This window comes from Bacillus rossius, chromosome 1 (assembly GCF_032445375.1).
Source record: "Bacillus rossius redtenbacheri isolate Brsri chromosome 1, Brsri_v3, whole genome shotgun sequence".
Taxonomy (NCBI): Eukaryota; Metazoa; Arthropoda; class Insecta; order Phasmatodea; family Bacillidae; genus Bacillus; species Bacillus rossius.
Genome location: NC_086330.1, coordinates 152,652,599 through 152,676,577, shown reverse-complemented (window position 1 = coordinate 152,676,577; position 23,979 = coordinate 152,652,599). Strand labels below are relative to the sequence as shown.

The 23,979-nt window shown below is 34.3% G+C and overlaps 1 protein-coding gene across 2 annotated transcripts; it reads left to right on the top strand.

Moving 5' to 3' along the window:
* The first annotated feature begins 1,173 nt into the window (after positions 1–1,173).
* LOC134546299 (EH domain-binding protein 1-like) lies at positions 1,174–23,323 on the top strand. Of its 2 annotated transcripts, none has more exons than XM_063389020.1 (7): positions 1,174–1,284; positions 2,074–2,227; positions 5,943–6,150; positions 13,125–13,306; positions 13,607–13,701; positions 19,290–19,388; positions 22,174–23,323. In XM_063389020.1, exons 2-7 carry the CDS (start codon positions 2,124–2,126, stop codon positions 22,563–22,565), a joined length of 1,080 nt encoding a protein of 359 aa, XP_063245090.1. In that variant the 5' UTR covers positions 1,174–1,284; positions 2,074–2,123; the 3' UTR covers positions 22,566–23,323. The 2 variants fall into 2 exon arrangements, with proteins under 2 accessions (XP_063245090.1, XP_063245091.1); XM_063389021.1 differs by lacking the exon at positions 1,174–1,284 and adding an exon at positions 1,291–1,651.
* Positions 23,324–23,979: the final 656 nt, after the last annotated feature.

Sequence of the window (23,979 nt, the reverse complement as noted above, 5' to 3'; positions counted from 1 at the left end):
ATTATTTTGAATAGTTTTTAAAGAAAGTTAATTCATATTACTGGCTTTGTAAAGGAGGGTAAATTGACCCATGACCAATGACTAATTTTATAGTTATATGTTTATCAGAATTAACTTTAGAAAATAATGGATTTATTCTAAAACTGAGATCTGCTTCTAATCACAGGCTGTTAAGTCATTTGAAAAACATATCAAAGCAATTATAATGAACATACACAACATACATGCAATGGAGTAGTTCCTGAAAAAAATAAGTTAACATTATTTTGTGATTGGCAAAAAATAATTATTGATTTATAAATAAGTAGCTCTTAAGCTCCTAGAGCAAAATGTCACGATTGTTATAAGCATGGTGCGAGTACTTTTAAAAGTTCATTTTCGTATTTTAGTTAGTTGCTGTCAAAAACAATTCAAAGAAAAAATTTAAAACATGCTTTAGAAAACAATAATATCAGATTTTTCGATATGTATATGTCACACTGGAATAGTTGGACTGCTCCGTAGTGCGAGTATTTTTGCAAAGAGATTGTTTCACAACAAAAATCGTAATGTACAATATCGTTCATTGTATATCGTAGTCAGCAAAGAATAAATGAAATTATATATGTATTGTTTATCAGACATGTAAAGGTATTTATAAACGTAAAACGAGCCGAGCTGATAAGGGAATGCCGTCAGCAAGCAGGTGTTGGGTAGTGGCCGGGCGCGGCTGGGCTGCAGATGACATCACAGCGGAGTGTCGGACTATCTACAGTGTCCTTATGGGATCGAGGCAACCTTTTTTTCCTAAGCTTGGTCAACTCCTACCCCTGGATAACTCTTGTACTCTACACTCGAATGCATAGGGAGGCAGCTGGACCAGCATCAACTGCAACAGAATTAATACTGTTAATAAACAGTTCTGTTATTTGAAAATCTCGTACTGCTTTATGTGTCTTAAAGAAAACAAATTATCAGAGGCAAATGAATGATCAAAAAAAAGTAATGGCATTAAATTTGTAACAACTAATTCGAAGCTTTTTTTTCCTTGTTTCCCCCCCCCCCCCCCTTCCCTTTTATTAAAAAAAAATGTTTTTCGACACACTTCCAAAGAGGGTCTGTGTAGGAAAGATTGGGACCACTAGTGTATTCACATGTTCAAATGAATAGACATTGCATTGGTTGATTATTGACATTCAGTGATGTTTTTTAAATCCCATACTATCTGTATTTTACTAGTTGTGCTAATAAAAATGTAGAAATATCTGTCTGGGATATTACATCATCATTAAACACCGTTGAGTAGTGAGTTTAAGCAGTTCTAATATTTAGTAATCTCCAAAAAATAAAATTATCATGTCGACCTGCCGAAAATAAATTTTAACTTGAAACTTGTGTCAAATATGTTTTCTCACTTTTAAGTGCTTTGTAGTTGTTGAAGTATTACACGTTTATTCATTGTTTAGCTGGAACGCGTTTTTACTTTTCCTGAACTTTTTGGGCATAGATATTGGCTGAGGGAAGTTAGCTTCGAATTCCGTAAAAAATGACAAGATCATGAAAAAGAATACTTAACGTTCAGCTGACCCGTGTTTAAAAATAAACCAAGGACAAGTAAAGTTCATTTGACAGCGACACAAGCTTGTTTCAAACCAAGTCAGATTTATTCGGAGTATGTTTTATATTTCATATAAATTTAGTGTGTTTAATAAGCTGCGCCTGCATTTGTTGTTAGTTTTAAAAAAATAAAGTACTTCTAACCTTTAAGTTTGAAGTTTCGTGTGCTAATAGAAGACATCTCAGCGTTTTATAATTTCTAAACTATTTAAATTTGAGTGTTTGTGCTAACGATTTGTTCAGTTTTCATTTCAAAATAAGGCCATAGTTTCTTATTTAGATATGTTATAGCTGTACATATATTTATTTTTTTTCACTGGAACCTATGGTAGGAACTGTATGTACTTGTCATGTGGCATACAAGGCATTTCTACTTGCCATTTCTTGTTTTATTTCACTACTGCATGTTTTGATTATTGGATACTTTACAAATTAGTTTCTGTGTTGAGAAAATAAAGATATTTCTGCTGTTTACAGGGGTCCTTGTGTGTGACAACTTGTGAAACAAGTCTTCATCATCTTTAGCAATGACATCAGTATGGAAAAGACTGCAACGGGTTAACAAACATGCAGCAAAATTTCAATTTACAGTTTCTTACCATCAGGTGACTTTAGAAACCACATCTAAATGGTATGAACTATTTTTAACTTTTATTTTGCATAATAGTGGTGTGGTTCTTGATTAATACTAAGTATATTTTAGTCTAAAGTGTTTAGTACTAACGAAAGGCTGCTCGGAAAATACCACATGATGTTAAATTTGTTTGTGTGTGGCCCTTTTTATACTGTATGTATGGCTTTTGTAAGCAATATTTACCTAAAGTTTTGTTTCTGCTATCACCTATAGTTGACAACACATTAGGACAAATTATTCCATATCTTAATAAGGGGTGTACCAACAACAAAATTCCAGCTACAGATTTTAAAGTTTTATTTAATACATTACAATTATTTACGCTGATATTCAGATTACTAACTAAACACTGTATAACCTGAAAAAAAAAAGTAAATATTGTGGACAGGGGCACATAGAAACAAAGATGAAAAAAATTTGAAAATGGATTGTTTTATAGGTAAATATGTTGTGTACGGATTAGCGCCAAAAAAAATCGTACAAATATAAAATAACTTTCATTATATGCTCTTTTACGTCCTCTTTTCATAACCGCCTGCGGAGATAAAAAATTCAAATTACTTTTGGAGATATCGCCGTTCTTATTTTGCAATACAAGCCCTATGTAATCATTCAACAGACGCCATTTTATATTTTGCTGTGTGTGCGTGAATGCCTAAATAACAGAAATTTTCCATTAGGTAAGGCTAGTTACATTATAAATACTTCAAAATAAACGGAAATTAAAAATAATATCAATTAATTTTACTTGTATAGTTTTAAGTATTTATAATGTAACTGATCTGACCTAACAAAACGGGACAAAGGTAGATTATGTCAGGTCAGCTACAGTATAAATACTTTGAAACTGAACGGACATTAAAAATAATAAAAATTAATTTTAATGGTTGTTTAGTTTTAAAGTATTTATAATGTAGCTGACCTGACCTAACAAACCGGGAAAAAGGATGAACAGTAGGAACTCACGTAATTTTCTTTTTACGTGATGTAGTCGTTCATCTACGTCGCGGAAAAAAAAAAATCATACTTGTAAACAAGCACCAATGGTGATGGCGGGAAGCCTACGATTCACTCATCCTTCTGGACATACCCGAATACTCACGTTGGCAAGCCTTCTTTCAACAGACGAGAGGCAAACGCCCAATCGTGCATCTTTGTTTTTTTTTTTGTTTTTTTTTTTTATTGTAAATAAATATGCAACTCATGAAAACTAATGGTCAATTAGGTTATGTTAGCTACATTATAAATACTTTAAAACATTGTGGATGGTTGATTTGGTTAGGATAGCTACATTAAAAATACTGTGAAATCATGTAAACGGTTTCCTAGCACTGGATAGCTACATATTAAAAAGTTATTTGCTAAGCAACCATAAAATGATTTTACAGTTTTTTTAATGTAGCTATACTTACCTAATATAACCAACCATCCACAAAGTTTTAAAGTATTTTTAATTACTTCTTGCTAATTTTAAGAAAAGAAGGCTTGCCAACGTGACTATTCGGGTATGTCCAGAAGGATGAGTGAATCGTAGGCTTCCCGCTGAATGCCGCATCAGTGCACAGCATGAAAATTAAAAAATTCCATATCTCCTAAAGTATTTGGAATTTCTGATCTCCGCCGGGTTTAATGAAAAGAGGAAGTTAAAGAGCACAGAATAGAGGTATTTGTGGAATTTAAAATTTTTTTTTAACAAATATTGCCCAAATTTGAAAATTAAAAAATTCCATATCTCCTAAAGTATTTGGAATTTCTTATCTCCGCAGGCGGTTATGAAAAGAGGACGTAAAAGAGCATATAATGAAAGTTATTTTATATTTTTACGATTTTTTTTGGCGCTAATCCGTACACTACATATTTACCGTTTTATATCCTTATGTTCTTTTTAATGACTGTAAAAGAGCAATAGAATATTTTTATGATTTCATTAGTTAGAGCAGAAATATTTATCAGTAGTGTGTTTATACAAAGATATGATTTTTACCATGTTTAATTATCTGACTGCTAAATACACTATGTAAACTAATTGTATTGTTGTTTAATAGTTTGAAGCAATTATGTCAACTGTTAAGAGTATTTGGGCCACAGGGTAAGGGATCTAATAAGCAGTGCTAAACTAGGTATGTAAACTTAAAAAGTTATGTTTTTATTTATTGTGATTTATTTTACATGATACTTTGTTATTGTGAAAATTAAGTTATCACTTTGATTGGGATACTTCAACTACATTTTGAACTGTTCCATTGTCTGTAAAGTAATTTAAATATACTGATATAAATTTTTGTAATGCTATAGGATAGAAGAGACTGTTTGCCACGTGATATTGCCCTAATTGTGGCTGCCCTACTATTTTGTTGCTACTAACTGCAACTTGATCCTGTTGTTCTCCAGAGATTATTAGGAATGTAGCATGGCCTCAGCGGTAAGGTACTAACATTAAAAATCCCTCTTTTTAAAACAGCCATGGTTACTCTATATTCCTAATGATCTCTGGAGAACCACAGAATGAAGTTGCAGCTACTAATAACAAGTAAACAGTAGAGCAGGGATCAGGGATATCTCTGGTGGAAAACAGTCTCGACTATCCTATGAAAGTACAATGATAGGTAATATTTACCATAGTTTTATACCAACCATAAATTTATAAAGGTAATTGAATTGTTATACCTAACTATTAAAATGGTCCTTAATGCTAAACTGGAGTATCCCAATGCCATTTAACACAATGATTATGAACAAGTTAAGGATATAAAAAATGTATTTACAAATTTTTTGTTTTTTTATTTGTTTTGATGTGCCTCTTTCCTCAATATTTACTTCTGGGAAAAATGGTTTTGCAAAATCAGAGAATCAACATAAGATTATTAATTTTCAAAAATACTTTTGTAAGAAAGGTTTTTCTACTGTTTCAGATGATGTGCCTACCATTATAAGCTTAGAATTAAATTTAAAATGGGTTTTTGTTGTGCAGATTGTTCTAATGTTCCTAATTGTAATTCACATAATTGTGAGGTGAACCAGAATTTTTCTGATAATGCAATAATGAATGAATTAGTGCTTAAGGTATCTGCCTAGTCATGGGTGTATTGGTGTTAGTGAGGCGAGATGATAAATGTGACGGTCACTAGTACTTAGTGCTTCTAGTGCAGTATAGCCTCTAAGGACGAGGCTGTGAACTGACATGCATTCAGGGGAATGGCGGAGAAATTAAGATAATGATATAATGCAAGTTTTCTGAGTTCTTTCAAGAATTTTTATCAGGTGTTTCTGAAAACAAACTTTTTAGCCATATTTGCTCGTCTAAAAATACACTTTAATCACAAAGTAAGGAAACAGAACTACTCATCCGCCCTTGATATATTTTTAATGCTTTTCGTAAACAGATCTACTGTGATGATCAGTTTTCATATTGTGTGGTTTTTCTAAAGCTATGCACACCATATGTGCACCTGGGTAGACGGGGGCCCTAATGTCTTGTTGAAATTGGGGCCATTTGATACAATACAACGGCAGGTAATGAAATGAGAATGGAGTATCGATGGGATGAACGTGTGGGAGTGCCCTGAGAGAACCCACCGACTCGCTGCAACGTCCAACACGTATCCCACTGCGGTGGGGGGCACACGCTCTGGCCACTCTGCTGTCGCGGCCCCTGATGTCGGGAAGCACTGATCCCTGGAAGGAAAGGCGAGTGAGGGATGCGGTGGTGCAGGAAGCCCAACAAGCTGAGCCTGGCGTGGACGAGACGCAGCCGCCGGGTGGTGACGCAGGCCCTGCCCTGGGAGCCCACGATGAAGGACCCCCTGAAGGGCGTGGTGGTGTGGGCCGTGCCCGAGAACAAGGAGGTGTGCGTCACGCTCTTCAAAGACCCCAGGACGCAGGAGATGGAAGACAAGGACTGGACCTTCGTCATTGAGGATGTAAGTTGGATATCTAACTGCATGCAAATTTCCATACAAATGTTCTTTCAGACTCCGAACAAGTTTGTTCAATGTTGTACACCTCCTTAATATCCAAAAAGTCCTTAGGGCTGTTTTGTAAGTCTTTAAACTTCACTAATAATCCTTAAAAACACCTTAATAAAAGCTGGTATTATTTTGACTTGGCAGCAAACATCGCTTTGTGCATGCGCAGACAATTCGCAAATGTCAAGCTACTTGATAAAATTTTTAATATGCAAAAAAAGTGTTATAGTTGGTTTTTGTATTTTGTATCTCACCCTTAAACTAGAAAGATGTGTTTTACTGTCTTGATTTTAACTTATGCAGTAAATGTGATTAGTGGTCAAATTAAATGTTAGGGCTGCAAATTTGAGTTAGACCGTATGCTTCAGTTAGATATGTGTTCCAGAGATAATTCTGGACAATATGGGCTCATCTGTAAGAATTGAACTAACCAATTAAATATTTTTTGTTCATGAATTATTCCAAATTGTTTGTGAAGACTTTGTGATATTTCAAATAGTTTCCAAACTCTTGATAGTGGTGAAGGTGATGAAGTAAAGAGGTCCTTAAAATCTCTGTATTTTTTTATTGCACAGGAGGAAACTACAAACCATGTTAGTGTTGGGTATTATTAATCTCACAACATGGTAAATCAAAGCCCACCCCCCATTAGTACAAGAGCTAGGAAATTGACATTTTTCAGTCTATTTTTTTTTAAATAAATTTTCATTACAGCCTGGTGATGATTCTATATTAGCAGCATACTAATTTACACAGTAAATTTTTATATTACTATACATACCGTTATTAAGTTTTGGCTTCACCCAACCTGTTGGAATTTAGTTTTTTTTCTCTCTGAGTTTATATTTTTATAAAAAAAAATTTTTAATAAGACTATAGAAGTAAATTTGCAGGTATTTCCAATTGTATAAACTCAGGAAATGACTTTTAGTGAGTGACCACTAACAGGAGCTTACAGAGAAAATTTCAGTTCATGGAGAGGGGAGAAGATATAACCTCTTTGCCTGCTGTTTGCTTTAGGATTCTTTCGATTTGTTGGTGGGAATGATATTTTTTAGGATTATGGAGAGACATATATGACCTCTCCCCTGGTACCACGACCAAAAATTGTTACTAAAATTCTTCAATAATGAATATTTGCCTAATGTTTTACAATTAATATCAGAAGTCATGTAGTAAATTTCTGCAACAAAATTTGCTACAAAACACAAAATTAATGTTTGAGCATTAGTGTGATGCGCATGAAATTACACTAGCAAAGTAGAAAAAATTGCAATGGCCAGTGTATCATGAGCTTGGTCATCAAACTTTGCCAGAAGGACCAATCACATCATGATTTTTATCCTGCAAATATTAATTTAGTTATTCTCGCATTTAAATTTTTTTGATGTGTAATATTTTAGCTCTCAGTATACGACATTTTGTGGGAGTAAGTACGTGAATGCGACAGAAATTTGTAACAGGAATTGGGGAGAAGAGCACGGCCTGCAGTTGGCGCTTGTGCTGCAGCGTGTCAGCGAGCACAAACATCTCCGTGGTGTTGGAAAAGAGAAAGAGAGGAATGGAGAAAGAGAAAAAAGACATAGCTGTTTACCCTTAGATCTGCTATAGCCCGTCCCACTCTTAGATTGCAGTACACGGCTTATGGCGCGCGCTGTTGCCAAATCTCTAACAAATTACGAATTTCAGGAGATGTGTGGCTTTGTAATTCGGAGCGAACAAGAAGCATTTTAAGAAATCATATCGTAATTTATATTATTTGATACTATTACACATATAAATTTGTAATAATGCCACTTTTATGTAAATTTCAAATAAAAACTATCTATTGTAGACAAAAATTTCTTATAGTTTTCTTTTATGTTCTAAAAATCCCATATATTATTATTATTATATATATATATATATATATATATAAACACATGTTCATGGGCCCGATAAATGCCGTATTTTTGGACAAGTCATGTCCAAAATGATAAATAAAATACGGCCATGGAAATTGTCGGTCGAGTAAGTTATGGGAAAAATCCGAACAATTGGGTCGAAATGGGGAAGATTTTTTGAAAAACAGAAAAATCTCAACATCTCCCATAATATGAATAATATCGCATCCGTTTTAACGTAGGTATGATAACTCGGAGTACCTAATGCCAAAAAATGTTTTTAAAATAAATTTTTGATACGACCAGCCATAACTGTTTGGGTTATAAAAAAATTTTCACCGGACAAAAAAACGTAACTGCCTTAGTAGACACATTATCAAATCTGTTTAAATTGTTTGTAAATATCATAATTATTTTCCAAAACTTTGTCTAACTAGTTCTAATTTAAAGAAATATAATCATCAAAATCTTCCTGCGCCTTTAGGCTGTGCCGATAAGGAACTATTTTTAACTTTAACTTACAACAAGAATCTGTTCACACACATTTCATTCATAGGAATTTATACGATAAATGTAATGTTAATTTGATTAAGGAATTAATAACATCACATACCTTTTAATCACTATCGCTACCGCTGACCAATGTTGATACCCCTTCCATTAGAGTATCACAGAGCTGACCAGAGGAATGGTAAGCTTCCTTAATTGCATTGCACACACACATATTTTTTGAAAAATACTCAAATACATTCAACACAATCTTGCGCTCCCTCCCGCGTAGCCTACCGATATAATTTCTTTTCTGTGTTCTATCTTCCATATTTTATATGTACGTAATAAAAATAAATGTAGAAAATAAAATCACGTATTTTAATATATCATTTGTCAAAATTATAACTGTAACGAGTCACCGGACACAACGCGTTGCTTCGTCGTGAGACGCAATACTAACTGGCAGGCTGGTTTTCAGAAATGTGTGTCTAAGAAAATACATGGTTGACTAAGGAATCCATGTATTTGAAATTGCTTGCAGGACAGAACCACATTTATCTAAACACACGACCCTGTTTCCTCTTACGACGGCAGCTTGTGAGAGAAACCTTTATTGCAGCGCGCTCTTGTACTGATAAGACACGTCTTTAACAGATATTTCCATGGAAACTGTAGAAGTAATTGAGATGGAGCTGCTTTTAAAAACTAATTCAATTCATTGTGAACATTTTTCACGCTTTCGTCCCCCATCTATCTTTAATAGAAAAAAACTTTTCCGCTGGTCAACTTTTTGATGTGTCAGTTTGTGAGAAAATGCATTTCAATATATAAAAAAAATTATTTAAGTGAAACCTGTACAGTTTTTGTCTTAACATTTGTTCGGTGGCGTCTTAAGGCATTAATTTATTAATAAAAAAAATCTGAATGAAACACACATATAGGTTTTTTTTTTTTTTTTTATGTGAAACATCTCGGAATACTTCAAAACAGTTCGCAGTGAATAAGTTATGTTTTTTTAGTTTTTTTCGGACCCTTAAAATATTGTTAAGTATTCAAAATATGCATTGCCTGATGCGTATTTCGATGCAATACAATATGAAAAAAAGCTTGGTCCAAAAATTAAAATTTTAATTTCGTTTGATATTTGGCAACAACGCACGAAGAAACAAGGACAGCGCTAACGGCAATCGGCGTGTGTTAGAGAGAGAGAGAATGCGCCCATTTACTTCCACACTGCAATCTAAGAGTGGGATGCTCTATAACAGAAGTCTTGAACAGCACGATGCATTGCCATGTGGCTTTTCTACTTTATAAATATGCTGTGAAATAATGATTCAAATAGATACCTAGTATAAATTCAATAATTTTATAAGTATTGTATTAAAATATGTGTTGTGTTAATATGTAATTTGTTATACGAATTCCTGTAAGTTATTTGCATATAGTGATCATTAATATATAAGTTCTGTAATTGATATGTAGTTTTTAAATTCAGGTACGTTCCTTTTATTGCAGTGATAATGAATTCTTTTAAAATTGTCGCATAAGTTAACAAATGAATAATAAAAAAGAATTTCGTTAATAATAATTTTCTTAAATTATAAGATTTTGTTCAATTTTTAATTTATAGAGATGACATAATTTAGAGAAATGCTGCCTAGCATTTGTTAAGCTTTAGCTCTTATTTTGTTAGTGCATTGCATCTTTGATACACTAATACCATTTTAGTGTAGTAGTAGTTTATTTACTTCTTCCTTACAAAATTTTTCAAGGATAGCATTTTTCCCTCATATTTTTCTGTCTTCTTCTGCTAATTTACTTGGCCTACATAAGTTATTAGTCAGTCTTCTCAACAATTCAATTTTATGTACTGTATTTGGCTATTTGTCTTGGACTGTCGAGTAAAAAAATGAATGACTGTTATATTACAATAACAGTAACTATACATATTATTATTGGCAACATCTACAACGTATCCTTTGCCTTGTGTACATCATAATTAAGAGAAACCGACATCCATGGTGCTTCTCCAATATATTCCAAATAGTTTTGAGAGTATGTGCTCAGTAACATGAAAATTGTACCAAAATGATGTATGATATAAAAAATTTCTTTAATAAAAATTGAAAACATTATAGTTTATAGCCAAATAAAAAATTTTTTTGTGATTTGTTGCTTTGTAATGCTTTGTAATGTATTTGGTTCATTATATATTAATTTAAAAAAGCTACAAAAATTGTGCAACAGAGTATGATAGTCATACGATATTTTACCAGTGTGTAAAGGACTTCGCTCCAACCGAGCTAAGAGATTAGAGTAACTATGTACAGTATATCATATCAATTATTATTTTTTATTCTTTGTTCTTCTCATTAACTCACTGTTGGATTTTATTTGATCATTCTTAGTCCTATAACTCTTATAATTTTACTGAATTCATATTGATGTGAATATTTTTTAAATTAGTCTTTGAAAGTAAGAGACCTTTCACACTGGCAACTCGATCGTCAGCAACTGAGTGGCGGGCGAGTCGCTATCAACTGCTGAATCATTGTCTTGATAGGGATTTCTAGCGAACGTTCACTCAGGCAACTGTCTCGTCAAGGTCGGCCAACTCTCGAGTAACTTAAAGATTGCTCAGTTATAGGAATGAATACCAGTTTATGTAGTTTCATTGCATTATTCAAAGTGTAGTTTTCAAAATGATGGTCACAGAAAAACATAAATAAAGTTTCATCTTCTCTATAGTTATGATGTAAAATAAACCACTTGGTAATTGGTTAAACTAAGAACTTTATTTCAACTCTGCATCTCTCACATGGCCAACAAACTCCTAAATGTCATTTTATAATAAATATATTTTTTTAATAATTTCACAATAAACCCTGACAGTGGCCAGTTTATATTGCAGATCCTCAAACATCTCGAGCATAAGAGGCAGTTTCATTGTAAACAAATTTCATACATAGTGTAGATATATGCACAAAATCATTGAGAAACTCATAGATGCTGCCATTTCTGAGAAGGCAGATATTGTTAGTTCTCTCTGTGTGAAAGACAATTAACTGATTTGTTTATTTCCCGTTAATGGCAACTAAGTTTACTACAAAATCATTGTGGACGGTACTAAGCTGTCATGATTATTTAATAGAATTTGTTGTGCACAAAGAAGTCATGGGAAAAAAAAAACCTATATATAAATTATGTTTTCTTTCCTTCTTTCTGAAATTTTTATTTGTTTGAATAGCAGCAAGTTCTGCCACTCAACACTTAATACTTTCCGCGACCATTGGTTCTGTTGCTAAAAAGGGGCAGCAATTACCACTGCAGTCTTACATTGATTGTTCACATAACAGCTAAGAAACTTTCAGGATTTAAAAAGTTATTATATTTGCATCATGTCTAGCAAATTTTTCAAGGGAAGTTTCAATGTTCCCAAAGCCATAGAGAATCATTGTAAACAAATCACACCCAAGACTAATTTCAGTAAAATTATTTACCTTTACATCTATTAACTACACAGAATTCTACTACCAGTGTCAGTATCCTTAGTAAATTATTTGTTTGAATTTTTTTTTAGTAATGCTTTGTGATGACTGGTAGTGATTATGCAAGTGTTGAATAAATTGAAGTTACTTGACCTTACATTGTTAGTTCATTTTCCATGTAACAGATGTGTAATATAGTTGAGTATACACACTACTTTTGTTTGAATTTTCATCTCACTGGATACGTAACAGGTTTTTGCTAAGCTGTTCGGATATTTTTTGCAGGATTACTTATTTTACAAGTTTATTTGATAACATTTTTTGCGGGTATTAAGGAATGCATTGAATTAGTTGCATGGGTCCATCGTAATTCCAAGCCCCTGCTCTCCCTCCCTCCCTCCCTCCCTCCTGGGAATCTTACAGATTTTCACCCCTGCGCAGCAGTCCCGCAGATGAATAGCACTCTTGTCAGCATAACACTATTGCTTTCAAAGCATTGCAGTTAGCTGGGCTGTTTGCGACCTTTCTCGCAAGCGGTTTGGATGCAGCCGTGTTTGCTTTGTACCACGAGGCTTCTCCTGTTCATGTGATGTGCACTACTGTTGTCTTTGCATTCCATGCAGCAGCAGGGCTACAACCACGCACAGCTAGCTTTAAACCCACCCCAATGGTCTCCTACCCCGCGTGGCTGCCGCAGTTGAAGTGTCTCGTAGGAACACATCCAGGGCAAGCAATGATTCTTCAAAATGTATTGCCCACTGTTAAATGGTTGCACATGCTTGTAGAAAAGGGCCCTTACCAAGCAACCTAGTCAAGAGTCTAATAGAAAAGTTTATAAAATATACTTAGCAGTAACAAGTTTGTACAATAATATGATTCTAATGTCAGCGTTTAAAGACTTATGAGAGTAGATTCATCTGAACATGACCAGTAAGTAAATCCATGGCAATGTACGTATGACATGTTGGAAAAATAAATACAAATTTTATTCTAGCTTCTGGCAAGGACCTATTCTTATCAAGCTGGATTTTGTAATATGTACGTATTCTTTGATTTGTCTGGGCAGGTTTCACCTACTGGCAAACGGAGACAGTTGGCATCTGCAAACATCAACATGAAGAAATACGCTAGCATTGAGTCTTCACAGACATATTTAACACTTCCATTTAAACCGCTAACAAAAAAAATTGTTAGTGCTGCAATGGAGTGCACTTTGTCATGTGTGTTCTTACGCGAGGGTAAAGCAACGTAAGTAGTTTTAGTTTTGCCCACATTTATAATTATTGATTTAAGTTATTAATGTGGGGTATGACTTATAAGTATGTTCATTTTATAAAACTGTGTCTGAATCACACATAGTTGATCATGTTAAAATGAAAACTAACAAAAAGAGTTCAATCAAAATTTGTGGTATAATTTTATTGCATAAAATATTTTAATGTTGTGTTGTTCAATATTCACCCAATAACATCATATGTAATGATACTTTAAAAAATGTTCCATATTTTGCAATAATAGATATTAATAATAGTGTCCATTATTTTTCAGGGATGAAGATATGCAGAGCATGGCTAGTCTCATGAGTGTCAACACCAGTGACATTGCACCTTTAGATGACTTTGATGACGACGAGGATCAGGAAGGTTCTATGCATTTTAATTTACATTCATTCAAGTACTCTTAAAGCTCAGATAGAATCATTAATAATTTTTTGAAGGTGTTAATCAGTTAGAAATCACTAATTACTTAAAATTTGATTTATATTTTGTATGCCTGACTCTACGTCAGAAGTGTTCTTTTTTTAGTTAATTTGTGATGTGTTGTCAAAGTTCAACTTTATCGCAGTCAGTGGCGGATTTACCAGTAGGCTGAGTAGGCTTGAGCCTAGGGCGGCAGATTTTTGGGGCGGCAAATTTGGGGACCGATTTTTTTTTTTGCTACCTCATAGAAATCAAAAATATTTCTGCATGACGGTTTTCTGTTTTCTGATGTTTTACAAATAGAAGTCTGCAACAAATTTTGCCGATGACTTTCCCCTCTCCCTTGTCATTGTACGTTCCGTGAATCCGTGTAGCAAACTTCCATATTCCAGAGTAAAACAGCTAGTTCGCTAGTCAGTAAATGCGAATTTTAATGGACAAGGCCTCGGTTGGCACTACACGCCCAAGACAACTATGGTCCCGGGAAAAATGTGACTACCCAAGATCAGAAGGGCCCCTCCGCCCTCCCTCCGCCGCTATCCCTTCCGCCAGACTGTCCCCTCCCTTCTCCTAGTCCGCCTCAAGGGTCGAACCGCGTCATGTCGCGGGTGGGGCGGCAATTAGAGCTGTTACCTCGGGAGTCAGGACCACAGTTGTCTTACGCGTGTATTGCATAACGAATTGATATTTCTACGTAGGTGTGTCGTGTGGACTGTTATTTTTCGAAGTGTTTCGTGAATTGTATCATTGTATGAATATTTTCACAGCACCGGTAAGTAAAAACTTTTTATAATCATAATACATTATAATAAAGCATCTGTAACGATAACGAATAAATTTATTGAAAAAGCCCTGCAATAATATTTTTCATTTTGAAGCTTGGAACATGGTCACGTTAAATTTAGAACATTTTCATATTAACTATAAATAGTATTCTAAAAGATTGCTCATGGTTATCTTGTCATTTTGTCTTTTTCAATGAAGCAAACATCAAAAAATAGAAATAATAATTCACAATAAACAATTCATCGGAAACCATGCAAAGAAATTTTAATTTTTTCGTGATAGCATTAAAAAAATACGTTTTTACGTTAACTATTTATTATGTGAATTCTGAATGAAGGATAGGGGTGAGCAGGGTAACGTGGCCATCCTAAGATAAAACGATACATAAATTGTATATTGTAATTAAAATCAAAATATAAAATAACCCTTCAATAATATAGTTTTCGTACAATCAAAACACCATTAAAATGTAAATATTGGAGCGACTCATGTTTGTTTTTTGTTTGCCCGTCGCACTAATCGGGTAAATGATATGACATTTTTTTTTCATTTTTCTTTTATCTTAAGGAAACTAAATCACGGGATACCATTTCCGGCCACCTGCACTTGTTTGTGAAATATGAGCCGTCCTTGAGATACTGCCACCTTATCTGCCAAGCCTCTCCTGCTGGCAAATTTTTGTGTAAGGTCGTTCCCCACACGAAAACAACACACACATTGCAAAACACGTTAGAAATTTACAGTGTAGATTAAAAAAAATGTAAAATGTTCAATAGTTTGTTTTATTATTTAGTAATACATAAATAGAGCTAAGTATATACAGTTCGGGCAAAGTGAACATGCGGTGGTGGCTGGCCACTTTTCCCTCTGAGACGCCATTACAAAAAAACTAGCAAAAAAAAAGACATCTTCTACAGTTATTAATATGTGGTATTAAAGTTTAAAACATGCTAATTTGGATAGGCTATATTAAATAATTATGGCATTACTGTGTATTTAATAATGATCAACAGTAATTATTACTTACCTTACATGTTACATCAGAAATAGTAAAACCAGTAAAACCTTAATAAAACAAATAACTTTCACTGCAAACAGACCGGGTGCTCTCAGAACACTAATGGCGTCTCTTACAAATGTTTCACATCCTCGCTACCAAACTTCATCACTCTCCAGCTGAGTAACAGCCAATGGCCACTTTGCTCGCTCTGGCTACGCTACCCTGCCCTCCCCTATCGCTGCTTGTGTACGAAAAATAAACTTGTTAATGTAATCCTTTCCATTTCAGTTCCTGAAGAAAAAATTGTGAAAATGAGTGATGGGAGAAAGCGACTTAGTGGAGCGGAGTACAAAAAGAAGGCCAAAATAAAAAAAGAAGAACAAGAGCAAATTATACGAAAAACCACAAAAATTGACAGTTTTTTTAAAAATGAAAATTGGGTCGAAAAACGGGAACTTCAACAATGCAATCTGGAAAGGATGAAACGGACTTTAATTCTGCTGCCCAACTGTCATCTGTTGAACTATCGACTAAAGAAAAAACTGATGATTATGTTCTTGACGACGAGTGCTCCAAAATTGAAGATGCCTCTCAGACCGAATCGTTAAATGATGACCAAAAGCAAACAACTGTAGATCAAAACAAAGATCCAGCTTTATGGGAAATTAACGATACTTTAAGGGAAATTATTGCAAGATGCGGCTTTTATCAAAACAAGTCTTCTGACTTCTCTAAAAGTGGAAAACTATATGCTGATCAACGTCGTTTCTTGCCAGTGAGTATCTTTCAAAGAAAAATGAAAAACAATGAAGTGAAGGACCGAAATTGGCTGGTTTACTCTGAAAGTAAGAGTTCCGTATATTGCGGACCATGTTTAGCATTCGGTCCATTGGAGAATAAAACTCAGTTCGAGAACGAAGGATTTAATGACTGGAAAAATGCAGAACACCGAGTAGCTCAGCATGAAAACTCTGCGCGTCATAAATCCAGTATCCTTAGTCTGAAAGCTAGAAGTGCGATTGATGGTCGAATCGACAATTTACTGCATTTGCAAATTGATGAAGAAATTACTTATTGGAGAAATGTTCTGAAAAGGGTTGTTGCTGTAGTGAAGCGGCTGTGTTCAAGAGGTCTCGCTTTTAGAGGAAAAAGTGAAAAGTTCGGTGATCCACACAACGGAAATTATTTTATGATTCTGGAACTGTTAGCTGAGTTTGATCCTTTCTTAGCCAGTCATATTGAACGATTTGGGAATCAAGGATCCGGAAGTACCAGTTACTTATCGAAGACAGTTTGTGATGAATTTATACTTTTGATGTGCCATAAAGTCTTGAAGCAAATTGGAGACGAGATAAGAAGGGAGAAATACTTTTCCTTAATCATCGATTCAACACCGGATATAGCACATGTGGACCAGCTCACCTTCGTGATTCGGTATGTTTTAGAAACAGGAGAACCCTGTGAAAGATTCCTCAAGTTTTTGCCCTCAGTGGGACATAAAGCTGAAGAAATGTTTGCTGCCATTACTTAGGAACTAAAAACCTTGGGTTTGAACATTGAAGACTGCCGTGGACAATCGTATGACAATGCCGCAAATATGTCTGGCATATACAATGGCTTACAGGCTAAAATTCAAAGTCAAGCACCGTTTGCTTTTTTCGTTCCTTGCTCTGCCCATTCTTTAAATTTAGTGGCAACTGCGACTGCTGAATCTTGCACAGAAGCTTGTCGATTCTTCATGTTGCTCCAAGAAATATACGTTTTTTTTTCAAGTTCAACACAACGCTGGAAGATATTGATGACTGAAGTCGGAGAAGGCAAAACAGTCAAGAGAGTAAACCTCACACGTTGGTCAGCTAGAGAGGATGCATGCAGAAGTTTGAGAGATTCGTGGCACGAAGTCATTAAAGCTTTGGAAACAATCAGGAATGACTGCACCGAAAAGCCTGTCACAAGAAATGAAGCAATGGGAATTCTTTCAAAATTAAAAAAACTGGAAACAGCGTTAATGGTTGTTGTGTGGAATGTTTTTTTGGAAAGAATAAACAAAGTAAATGTTCAAATCCAGGCTTCTACTGTAGATTTGATTACTGTAGCCGATCTTTATGAATCTCTTCGCAAGTTTTTCGTAGAGCAACGAGAAAACTTCAAGTATTTCGAAGAAATGGCAATGGAATTAAGTGCGTCGAAGCAGTACACAAAAGACTTGGGAAAAAGACAACTGAAAAGAAAAAAATTTGCTGATGAAACACCCGATGAAGAAATGAGTATGACAGCGAGTGATACTAGCGATACTTTCAGGGTTAATACATTTCTCGTCATCATTGATAGACTCGTATCCGAATTAGAAAAAAGGAAGAAGGCATACGACAATTTCAATGAAAAATTTTCATTTCTGACCAAAATGAGCGAGTTATCATTATCAACCCTTACGAAAAAGGCTCTGTCCTTAGAAGAAATGTATCATAATGATTTTGAGACTGAGTTGGTTCAAGAATGCATACACTTCGAAGCCACATATCTTCTCAAAGCATTCTGGTAATACCAGATTCTACATCATTACAGAGTCTTTCTTCGTTTCTGCGAAAACAGAGTTTGCAGAACGTTTATCCGAAATTGGACATAGCCCTTCGTATGGCCTTATGTACACCAGCGACAAATTGTTCGGGTGAGAGAAGTTTTTCTTGTCTAAAAAGGGTAAAAAATTATCTGAGATCGACCTTGAGCCAAGAAAAATTAAACGCTTTAGCACTTTTGTGCATAGAGTCGGAATTAATGAACAATATTACTTACGACGATATAATCGATGATTTTGCCAACAAAAAATCGCGCAAAAAGGGATTGTAACTAACTTAATCTAGGACATGAAAATTGTAGAGGCAAGGGCGGCAAAAACTTTGCAGCCTATACCTGGAAAATTTGTAAATCCGCCACTGATCGCAGTCCTTCATTTATTTCCTAGTCCAACCTAAATTTGACGTGTCACACAGGATGCAGATAGTTTGGTAGCTGAAGTGAAGTTAAACAGACATGTATGTATGTCACCTGTACTTCTATGTTCGTATACCACTTGATACCACACTTTACCACTTACCTGGAAGCTTGATTAGAGCTTGTAAAATAGGTTTACTTCCAGTGGACTGCAAACAACCCATAACATAGTGGTAAGATTTTTTCCCCAATAGCCATGTTTGACCAGGAGTCTACTGTTTAGTAAACTTTGCTTTCTGTTTTTTGGTTGGGATTTGGAAGGGGAGGGGGTGCATCTAGTTGGTCGCAGAGTATAATCTGCCTGAACATCATGTCATGGATCAACTCTGTTAGCCACATACTGGGAATGTTATTTGTGATCCCAAAAAAAACTGTTAAATATGTTTATTACTCTATTCTGCTCTCAAAAACAAATCCTGAATCTGTGTCTTAGTATTTTTAGTTGTTACATCTTCCTATTTTAATCATTGATTATTCTTAACCAGTCTTCTCAAACACTGCTCTTAGATTGTGAACTGATTTATTTTTTTTTTTTTTTTTTTGTTGTTGTTGTTGTTGTTGTTGAGCCTTGTTTTTGGTTGAGACCATAAGGCTATGGAACACATAATTTATGTACGTATTTACAGTTTACATATCCAAAACAGGCTACATTCTAAATTGATAAAAAAATATTTTTTTAATTTTATGTTACATTATTTTGTGGAAAAATATACATGTTTTGTAATAATAGTATTAAATGTTGGTTTTGTTTCAGAAAGTCAGAGTTCTCAACAAGTACTTGATCTTACATCACAGATATACATGTTTACAAGCAGCCGTAGCGGATCTGATATTGCAAGCACTCCAATTAGTGGTAAATTATTTAATTTATTTTTTTTATAAGTGATGGCAGTTTCTTTGTGTACACTATTAGTAGTCATTGCATAGTGTGCCGAAACGTAGGCCCAGATTGTTTGTTTATACAGTACAACCCTGTTATAACATTCTCCAAGGGACCAACTTAAAAAAATGTTATAAGCAGGAAAATGTTATAAGCAGGAAATCATAAAATTACATCTTCACTTTGTATAAATTACGTGTCGATTGATTAATTTAAAGAGTATAGGTAAAACAACACAATACAGGAGTAATACACTAAGTACAGCAATAGAGTGGAAAATTTGTTAATTTTATTTATAGATAATACCTAATAATATGCTAAAAAAAAAGTGTTGTACGATACAGTTCAGACACAAACAGAAATATTCAACTCTTTTGCAATCACAACACGCGTTTTGTTGGGGTTCCTGTCCACTAGTTAATAAACTGAATTTTTTCAGCTACAGAATATGATTTTCGTTTATATTTATCGGCCATCTTAGCCGTACAAATTACGGTAAAGGTTAACCACAAACAAAAGCCGTGAATATATCCATAGAACATTTAACCATCTCAAGGTGTTAAACCTTTGAAACAAAAACCAGCACCATAGAATACAATAGCACTGTTTCCGACCATGTATCAGTGCACAAAATGTGCATCATAAGTATAACGGAACAAGTCATAGGCTAACATGTGCGAACAGGACGCCATATTGATAGTTGATCCGGTGCAAGTTGTTTAGTGCGTGTGTACCACGTCTATGGTGAACTACACAAATGTAAACATCTGATGTTTGTATATGCGTGTTGTATTTTCTAGCTATGTTTTTGCTCTAAATTATGACTTTGAAGGAAGAGATACTGAAAATTGTGGCAGTTATCAAAGCAAATTTGAACGTTAAAGGCGGGAATGTAGAAATGTTAATATTGTTACAGGCGGGAAATTAAAGCATTGTGATAAATGGAGAAATGACGGGACCATGAAATTATGGTGTTATAGGCGGGAAAATGTTAAAAACGGGAATGTTATAACCGGGTTGTACTGTATTTACGTTTGCTATCATTTAATTTAATATTGTGAATCATTACAAAACAGTATCGAGTGTCAATGTTATTTGATTATAAACAGAAAACATCTATCTATGTGAATGCGCTCTATGACTCTGTGGACCGAGTCGTTTGCAACAATACATTTAAAAACTTTTTTTTTACAACATTTAATAATACGTAGTTTTCCTTGGTTAAGCTTTACTTTGAAAAAACATTTAATATTTCGGTTATTTTTGTAATTGTGTGTAATTGTTTAAGTCTTACGATTTGTACGGGCCAATAGGAATGCATCATACGGACGTTTTTGAACGGCCTGGCGACGATCGAAAGAATGTTCAGGACTTTTTGAAGACCGAAGGATGCTCGAAGTTAAAGCCAATAAAGTTTTTTAAATAAATATAAAAATTGAAAGTAAATAGGATTGTGTGTTTTTATGACTCAAGTAGATGTGCAAAGCTACGTGTGTAAAAAATGTTTTAGGGAAACATGTAAAAAATTTTTTTTTATTGTGGACAGAAATTGCGATTATTGCCGATACCGTAATTCACGCCATTGTGGCGCTTTTTAATTTCCCTAATTGTCAATGCTACCCCAAACACACATCTGATTTTTATGACCCTATAGACAAATGAACTTTCATTGCCTAAAGAACTTTATAGAAATTCATGACATAATTTTTATAAACATTTATATTTTTTAATATATTACAAACTTCATTATTTCGTCTAACCCCAGGTGTCTTGTTTTTAAAGTTATCTGCTCAGCCTGAACTAGATAGCTGGCGCTTTATAAATAGACTAACCAGTTAAAAAAAAACTTTCAAGTGGTGAAAATATTTGGTGACATAAAATCTATCAGGACTAATGAACTTTTGGTTTATGTGTGTGCCCTACATACCTCTGGAAATTATGAATTTAAGGATGATCTGTTAAGTTAATCTACCTCTGCCACAGTTTTTTTATTCTGAAACCCAAACTGCCTTATTGTTGTACTAAAGCTGAATTTATTTATGTGGGATATTTGTCTAACAGTGAGGGATAAAGTTATTAAAATATTTGCAGTTTTTCCATACAACACAACTACATACCTCATTTGAAAGCAATAATAAAATGATATAGTCCAACACTAATAATAATAGAAAACTAGAAAATAGTAATCCATCATTTTTTTTTTTAATTATTGTGAAGTTCAAAAAATACATTAGTTGAAATTGAGAAGTTTTAAAAAATATTAAATTAAATTTAATAATTTTTTATAAAATGTAATATGCCAATTGTTAAATACAAATAATGATGCAAAACTAATGAAAATAGTTTTTTTTTTCTTCTGTGTTTTATTTTGTGTATGTATATGTATGTATGTATGTGTGTGTCAGATAGCTGCTTCATTAAAATCAAGCTTTTACAATAAATGATACAAGGGCTAGAGAATATTATCTAAAGTTTTTAATTTGCTTATGAATTGTGTGTGTGTGTATAGATATACACACATATGTACATATATACACATGTGTACACATGTGTGTGTGTGTGTATATATATATATATATATATATATATATATATATATATATATATATATATATATATATATATATGAATGTAAGGTTGTGAAGTATAAATTAGAATTAAAAATTAAAATATACTAATTTAATTCTGTATTATGCATAAATTTTAGCGTGTCTGGTAGAAATAATAATTATGAGTATGCTGTTTGTGTGTTGAATAGTCGCCAGCTTGTCATTATACCAGAAGGACGAGGCGACACCCGTGGCAAGCGAGAACCGGATCATTGTCTCATTCGACGGTGCCGACAGCAATGACCCTACGGACTCGAGGGAGCCTTCCCTTGCCAGCCCGACGAGCGACGTGAGCACTCCCAGCGCGGAAGGGAACTGCCCCAGGACTCAGGAGAGCGCACAGGACGAGTACCGGTACTTCGGAATACATAGTTTATACTGGTTGTTCTCAGAGATTTGTTTCTTGTGTCACAAAAAAAATTACATTAACACATATACAGTAAAACCTCGCTCATGCGGCCCCCAGTTCGTACGTACACCTCGGTCGTACGTACAGATTTTCGAAGGAAAAAAAAAAGTTAAATTATATAAAAAATTGTAAGAAATACATTAAAGTTAATTAAATTAAAAATACAGTCGCATCCTGCAGCGTTCAGAACAAATACGGGCTACATTAAATATAGGCATTGTGCCACAAAAAAAAATTAAAAAAAAAAGGGCCGCAAATTGATGGAAATTTACCGTCAATAGCGCGCCATGCACTGAGAAAGGTCATTGTACTCGATCAGCTGTTGTTACGGCGCGGCGTAGCTGCCCGGCTGGCTCCCTTTGTTCGCTGAGCTGCGCATGCGCAGTATAACTCACTCAACACTCCGCCCAGACTCATGACCTTCCATCAGCAGCCAGCCAATAGATGCGAGCTTAGCGGAAAAAAATATAAGCTCCACCTTCTGTGTACCAGTTTTGTCCAGTTCTAATACCAGTTTATTGGTATACGCACCAGTTTTCTCTCTGCTGTGACATGTTCAAGTTTACCTCATCTTGATGTCTTGATACCAATAATTAATTATTTACGATCCCCAGAGATAATGGTTTAAAAAATATGCGTCAACTGTACAATACTTCCGAAATTATAAAATATGTATAAAACAGTTACCAAGACTCCGCTCATTTTATCTTTTGAAGTTTATGAATTGTACCAGTATTTCGGCTAAGTTGTGACATAAATACAGTATCAGAACTAACAAGCAGCCACGTAATATTCCCGACATTCCTGTTACATTTATACATTCGTGAGTTTACGTTTTTCCCTCGTGCATTTTAGATTGTCTCCTGCTGTAATTACTCTGACTTTTACACACCTAGGTTTAAATTATTACATGTTAAGAAATAAAAGCAACTTTTCATGTTATAAAATATGTATATTTTGCAATTTAAAATGTTCTTTGCCGACTATAAACATTACGTTTTTCACGATGTTTTTAGGCCTACTAGCTAAACTTATCTACACTTAAAGTACCCACTGTATTTTTTTATTTGAGCAAATATATTGTGTGTTTTTTATTTTTTTATTGATCTAAAATATAAAAAATGTTAACACGGGGCTTACAACACTGCCTTCAGTGTCGAGTTTTTTAATTTTTATGTTTGATTAGCTCAAGTGTTGTTTCTGCATGAATAGGATATAATTTTGATTGAAAATACATCAGCATAATATATAGACACTGCAATTCATTTCTCGCGGCAGCAGGACGCAGCAACGGCAATTCAGGCAGCAGTGGGAAAAATGGGGGGGGGGGGGGGGGGGGGGGGGGATAGCCACAAATTGGACATAATTTAGCCTTGCTGGTTCGTACGTACAACTCGGTCGTAAGGAAAAATTTTGGAGAACCGTGAGTGTACATAGAATCAAGGTTTCACTGTATATTAAGGTTCTGCAAATATTCGAAATTTCCGAATTCGAGTTTGAATTTTTTGATATTTGATTCGTCAATAATTTGAATAGAATTCATTTT

Bases quoted from the DNA above. Each gene is read 5' to 3' on its own strand.
- LOC134546299 (XM_063389020.1), top strand. From the start codon at position 2,124: ATGACATCAGTATGGAAAAGACTGCAACGGGTTAACAAACATGCAGCA. The intron at 6,151-13,124 runs GTAAGTTGGATA...TTGTCTGGGCAG, and splicing joins GGACCTTCGTCATTGAGGAT to GTTTCACCTACTGGCAAACG. The intron at 13,702-19,289 runs GTTCTATGCATT...GTTTTGTTTCAG, and splicing joins TGACGACGAGGATCAGGAAG to AAAGTCAGAGTTCTCAACAA.